The sequence below is a fragment of the Citrus clementina genome, unplaced genomic scaffold (genome assembly GCF_000493195.1).
Source record: "Citrus clementina cultivar Clemenules unplaced genomic scaffold, Citrus_clementina_v1.0 scaffold_4, whole genome shotgun sequence".
Taxonomy (NCBI): Eukaryota; Viridiplantae; Streptophyta; class Magnoliopsida; order Sapindales; family Rutaceae; genus Citrus; species Citrus x clementina.
Genome location: NW_006262274.1, coordinates 19499964 through 19506552, shown reverse-complemented (window position 1 = coordinate 19506552; position 6589 = coordinate 19499964). Strand labels below are relative to the sequence as shown.

The window sequence follows — 6589 nt, the reverse complement described above, 5'->3', positions numbered from 1 at the left end:
ATGTCAATTTTGTTCTCGTTCATGCTTCGATCTTCCATCCCTCCAAAGTCATTATATTCACTACTTTTCCAATCATCATCCCATTCAAAAGCCCCACATCCTTTGCACTTCCAAAACTTACGATTCGGATTTTCTCTCGTACGTGAAATTCGTAAGACCTTATTACTATTGCTACATTTTTCACAAGCTTTCACCTGTGTTCGATTTTCACTTGTGCTGCTACAAGACATAATGATTGAACAATTTCTCTACAATATAAACAAATAGCACAATCATTGTAGCACAAATATATACAACACATAATGGCAATTCCCAGCACAAAGTTATAATAATTCTTTTATCGTCCAATTTCCAGCACAACGCCATCTCAATTAGCCCCTCAGACTACCAAAAATGCAACCCAAATCAACCTATCCGAACTATATATCAACATAATTTAACAATTTCCAGCAGCAAGTTTTAACAGCAGATAAAATTCCAACAACAACTCATACCAAAATCAGCAACTCATCAATCCCAAATCAACCTATCCGAACTATATATCAACAGAATTTAACAATTTCCAGCAGTAAATTTTAACAGCAGGTAACTTCCAACAACAATTTGTGATAACAATTTCCAGCAGCAAATTAAACCAATTACCTCCACGAATTGATTACCCGACGAGATGCGTGAGAGAAACCCAACGAGATGCGTGAGAGAGACCCACGACAAGAGAAAGCCGAAGGAGAGACCAGTGAGATGCGCGTGAGGCCGGATGAGAGAGACCCACGGTGAGAAAGAGAGCCACAGCCGAAGAGAGACCCACGGAGAGAGAGAGAGAGCCACAGCCGAAGAGAGACCCACGCTCGAAAGAGAAAGAGAGAAAATCGAAGGAGAGAGCAATCCCACGATCCGTTTGGTGAGGCGAGTGTGTGAGGAGAGTGTGTTAATTTTGAAGTACAATATTTTCTATCATAGTTAGCACAAAACGAACCGTTTTGTGCTAACTGTGGTGCTAAGCGTGGTGCGTTTCTCATTTTCCAATAAAGATGCTTTCAAATTCACTGAAAACTAACTATTCATATTCTAAAACAAATGTAAATACACCATTCGAAAAACTAGACCAAACACAGCATTTAGTATTTTGGATAATCAATCAAGTACATTCTCCATAGTTTTCTTTTTGTCATCTAGGGCTAGTTTGAAATTACTTTTAAGATACTTAAAAGTGATTCTAAAAAGTTAAAAATTAATTTTGGTGTTTGGTAATTTTTTTAAAAAAAATTACTTTTAAAAATACACTTTATTTTACATTAGATTTTGAAAAACCTGAAAGAAGCAACTTTCCAAAATCTGAATTTGAGAATCACTTTTAAACTTGATACAATTCCATATATAGCCTCACATATATTATAAAAAATTAAAATTATCCTTATTAATTAGGAAATAAAGTCATTAACTTTAAAGAGATTATTATTATTACTACCAATTATATTGAGATAACAAAATAAAATTAAAATTAATAGTATAAAAATATTTTATATACATGTGCATAAATGTGTAAATAAATTTTATTCTACATTATGTCCAATTCAATCATTTATATTCTTACAACACTTTAACAATAAAATTTATCAAACAAATGTTATTACTTTTAAAACTTACAACACTTTTAAAAATAAATTTTACTAAACATTTTAAATGACTCTCTTCACGGTTGATTGCTTATACGTCACAAAATAATAGCAATTATTTTAAAAAATTGACCCTTAGTCCCCTTGATCATATTTGACAATTAAGATTACCTTAGTATAAGATTAATTTGATAAATTTTCTTTATTTTTTTATAAAATGACCAAATTATCGCGAAAACATTAGACCTGAATACAAAAGAAAAATTAATTAATTAACTGTGTAAATTAATGATTTTATTGAAGTTCAGGCAAACAGTATAGATTATATTAATTGTGGGAAATATTGAACAAAACGGGGGGGGGGGGGGGGGAGGTGAAACTGTCACTAGTCGAAAACTAATTGGGTTTTATAACGAATGCCTTCAGTCCATTTATATTAGACGAGGCCCATTTTACTACAAGAACAGAATCCACATTATAAAATTAAAACGGTCCCACAACCGCTTCTCATCTTGAAGAGACACGTTCTTGACTTCGTTGGAATTTAAAATCCAAACTCTCTTCTTTGTTCCCTCTAAAACCAACACTATGTACTCTTCAAATGCAATTGGTCATTTTCATGAAGAGTCACCATCATTGGCACAAACAGCGCCGCCATGTCCACAGCCTCCACCGCGGCCACCACCGCCACTTGCTTCCCGTTTGGCCAACACAACCACAAGCAATGACGCGATTGCTTCTGCACCAAAACCTTGGTCCACGGGTCTCTGTGATTGCTGTGACGACGTTAGCTCTTGTAATATACTGTCGCTTCTTGGATTAGTTTAATCGTTTCTATACCAATTAATTAGTTATTTTCATGTTTAATTAATTAATTAATTAAAACATATATTCTCTTACAGGTTGCTTAACGTGCTGGTGCCCCTGCGTTGCTTTCGGACGTATTGCTGAAATTGTTGACAGAGGATCTACCTGTAAGTTAATTTGATATTAATTAGTATAATTTGTTTCTATGATAATTGAACCGACATGCATATTATTGCTTAAATATTAATTGGGACAGTGTTTTTAATGAAAATTTAAAATGGTGCAGCATGTGGAGTGAGTGGATCGCTTTACGCCATAATATTGTGCCTGACGGGATGTTCGTGCCTGTACTCGTGCTTCTACCGATCAAAATTGAGGGGACAATATTTCTTGGAGGAGAGTCCCTGCACCGATTGCTGCATCCATTGTTGCTGTGAGGAATGCTCTTTGTGTCAAGAATATAGAGAGCTTACCCACCAGGGCTTTGACATGTCTATAGGTCTAATTACTTTCATTTCTTTCTTTATTGGTTACGTACATTTCTGATATGATTCCATTTTCTCAATACGAGAAAAACACTTACCTGGAACAGCACACTTAGGAACATTTGAAGAGAATGTCTTTGGTGCTCCTAGAGCATTACTTGTTAATTATTCAGTGTTCGCCATGTATGTATGTAAATTATTATAATTAATTGAAACATACAGATAATAAGTAATTTTTTTTTCCCACATTTGAATGAATATAGATTCATTTTGAAATTGACCAATCATAATAAAGAAAAACTGTGTCGTAAAACTTTTTTCTCAATGCTAAAATGTAAATATCCTGTTAATAATGTTCTAATTAAGCTTTTTTGTTGCTCTTGAATTAAATATAAGGTTGGCATGGGAACATGGCAAGGCAGAAACGATTGGCTGCAAAAGTGGAAGGTGGCATGACTCGTTAGAGTTCAAAGATGTGATGATAACCAATTTTTATTTCTAGGAGTTGTAGTTTGCACTTAATATATTTACATTTAGATTATTCTTTACTGAGAACATCATATTTTAATAAAATTTAAAAAAAATATATAAATTTTAATATCTTAGAAACATGAAAAATTATGGCTAAAAGTTTGTGTATCATTCATTTTTTGAAATAATGAGATCTATATACTTGCCCTTAAGAATTAAGATAGGACCTGTTTGGTCTATCTAATTAATCTATCGATTTTGTAATGTCCGGATTTAATTTGAATTCAAATCCTCAGATTTGTTTGCTTTATTCACATGTCATATTGCATAACGGATCTTTTTCATGCACCACAGCTGGTGAAAATATTCTATTATTCCATATCTCGTCCCGTGCGCCTCATATATGATGGCATGGGCTTTAATTCCTTTTCTTCCTGTCCCTTTACCCTTTATCAATTTTGAGATACAAAGGCGATGGATACGGCATTGGAATTAACATTGCTGGCCATAAGCCCATTTGCACAAGCTTCCACCTTCCAGATTTAGTTACCCACTGGCCCCAGGCCCCTCCCTCCTTTATTTTTTAAAGGATATTAACCAAATATCCACTAAAGTTTTTTTTTTTTTTTTTTGACATATCCATTTATCATCATAATTTATGACAACTACATTTTATCACTTAATATTTCGATTGTTATTATTTTATTACTAAAATTTTAAAATTATTAAAAAATTGATGAGGTCACAAGGGGTATTTAAGGAATTTCAAACTGAAGTTATCCTCTATTTTTTTTTAGTTGTTTTATGAATTTTTATATTTTTCTCTCAAACATCCAATTTACGAAGCTTTTCTTCTTTGTTTTAGTTATTAAAATTTTATTACATTAAAATATTTTCATAATAGAATTCTAGGTTTTTTGACAGAGTGACAATGATTGAAAATTTTTCATGCAACCAGAAAAAACTAATTCTTGATTTTATTTTCACTTGTACAAAACTAAATTTCGCCATCAATTAAATATAATAATATAAAATTATATGATTTTTTTTGGGGATTTCATTACAATTGAGCTTTATATGTTGATTTTTTTAATAAGTGAAAATAATCTCATAAATTAGTTTATTTATGGAGGATGCATGAAAAATTTTCCATTATTGTTACCTTGTCAGAAAACCTAGAATTCTATTTTGAGGATAGTTTAATATAATAAAATTGTAATAATTGAAATAAAGAAATGAAAAAAAGGGCTCGTAAATCAAAATTCTAGAAAAAATTAAAAATATGTAAAAAAAATTAAGAAAGTAAGAAAATAAATTCAGTTTAAAATTTCTCAAATACCATTATGACCTCCACAAAATTTTAACAGTGTTGAGATTTTAATAATAAAATGATAACGGCTGAAAAATTAGGCAATAAAATATAACTGTTAGAAAATCTTAATAGAAAAATGATATGTCATGAAACTTCTATATGGGTGTTTAATAATTTTTTTGAAAAAAAAAAAACGAACATTTTTGCTTTTCCTTTTTAATCTGCTTTTATGATAAAGTGGCTTGGTTTTGATTCATTCGCACAGAACTCAGATTTTGGAACATGCATGATTAATGTTAGGTGAATCGAATGACTCGTTGACTGTATCCAAAGCCTGGCTTTATTGACAAGCCAAAGCTTTTGACCTTAAAGTCTTAAAAATTGCTCCAGCTTTTCGGCTCCAAAAGATGTATGTGTAACGTTGAAAAGACAGCTACCATATTCCACGGCAGCCCTGAAAACATGGAGGGGGCCGGGCCTGATACTGAAAAAGCTACCATTATTGCAAGTTTAACCTGACGACTTGCCCAATCCAAGTCCCAAACATACACGTATCTTCTCTCCACTCAAAGAAAAATCCAGAATGCTAATGCCTCAAACAGTAGCCTTGAAAAGATGTTAATGGGAGGCAGCCTAACGTCTGGTCCACTACTGCATTGCCCATTGCCTCTGTTTCTCAAAATGTCGACAGTGTAATGAAAACTCATTCTTTAAGAGTTTGGTGCAAATCAAACGACATACACACATGATACGGCTGCAACATTTCATCTTTGACCTTCCGCCTACCTCTTAAGTTTGAATTTGCTGCGTGCACTTACAGGGCACTGTCAGCTTTGGATTGATCTATCGGCTTTAATTAGAATGTAGCAATATTTGTGAAATGGCGCTGCTAGTCAAGTGATCTTTTTTTTTTTTTAAAACTAATTAAGCATCAGGTTACTGTATTACACAGAGATATTTACAAATGACAACATATCATTGCACTGATATTTACAATCAGATATATACTTGGGACTTACATTATTATATTTTTATTCTATGAAGTACATGCCCAGCCAAATACCCTTCATGAGAAAGGGATGATATTTACAAATGACAACATATCATTGCACTGATATTTACAATCAGATATATACCTGAAACTTACATTATTATATTTTTATTTTATGAAGTATATGCCCAACCAAATACCCTTCATGGGAGAGAGATGTCTCTACTCCACTCGCATTTCACAAGGGAGAAAGACGTTATAAGCAATCTTCACACAATTATACTTAATTAAGGGAGTTTAAGTCCGTGAAAACTCGAACCATTACCATCATAGTCATTCTTTACTTTAAGAGCAATGGTTCACCACTGGGCTACAAACCCAAGTGGCTAGTCAAGTGATCAAATCTAGGAGTTGGTGGCGATTAATGGATGGAAATTACTGTGTTATTGATAAAAAATTTCAACAACATTTTGCTCCAGCCACGTGACAAACAATTATTGTTAGATACATTGGTTGTTGTTTATTTTAACATGTTTTTCAAATCACACACATTGCGTAACAATAAAATGGCATTTAAATTGTGATGGATCTCAACAAAGAGGATTTTTAGAGTTGTTTTGTGCGTGCAGGCCGTGACAATCCACCAAACAAGAAAGTGATGAAAATTACAAAAATGCGATTAATCTAATGAGAATAATATTACTTTATTGTTTGGATGAATATCAAAAGCCGCAGACCACCATCTCACGGGATCCACGTGATGACATGTGGCTAAAACCCAATTTGCCCATTTGGCATAAAAAGATATGATGGTGGTTTCTTATTCCACTTTTGTTATATACCCAAATTACCCCTTGCCGTTTCTTTCTTTTTCCTACATAAACTAGTATCAAGTATCAGGCATTCA

At 32.9% G+C, this 6589-nt stretch overlaps 1 protein-coding gene across 1 annotated transcript; it reads left to right on the top strand.

Moving 5' to 3' along the window:
• Positions 1–2195: 2195 nt before the first annotated feature.
• LOC18045263 (protein PLANT CADMIUM RESISTANCE 11) lies at positions 2196–3372 on the top strand. The gene is made up of 4 exons (XM_006437643.2): positions 2196–2412; positions 2519–2590; positions 2710–2922; positions 3305–3372. The coding sequence occupies exons 1-4, from the start codon at positions 2205–2207 to the stop codon at positions 3370–3372; spliced, it is 561 nt and encodes a 186-aa protein (XP_006437706.1). The 5' UTR covers positions 2196–2204.
• Positions 3373–6589: the final 3217 nt, after the last annotated feature.

Coding starts and splice junctions, on each gene's coding strand:
- LOC18045263 (XM_006437643.2), top strand. CDS start 2,205: ATGTACTCTTCAAATGCAATTGGTCATTTTCATGAAGAGTCACCATCA. Junction 2,413..2,518: donor CTGTGACGACGTTAGCTCTT/GTAATATACTGT, acceptor ATTCTCTTACAG/GTTGCTTAACGTGCTGGTGC. Junction 2,923..3,304: donor GGGCTTTGACATGTCTATAG/GTCTAATTACTT, acceptor ATTAAATATAAG/GTTGGCATGGGAACATGGCA.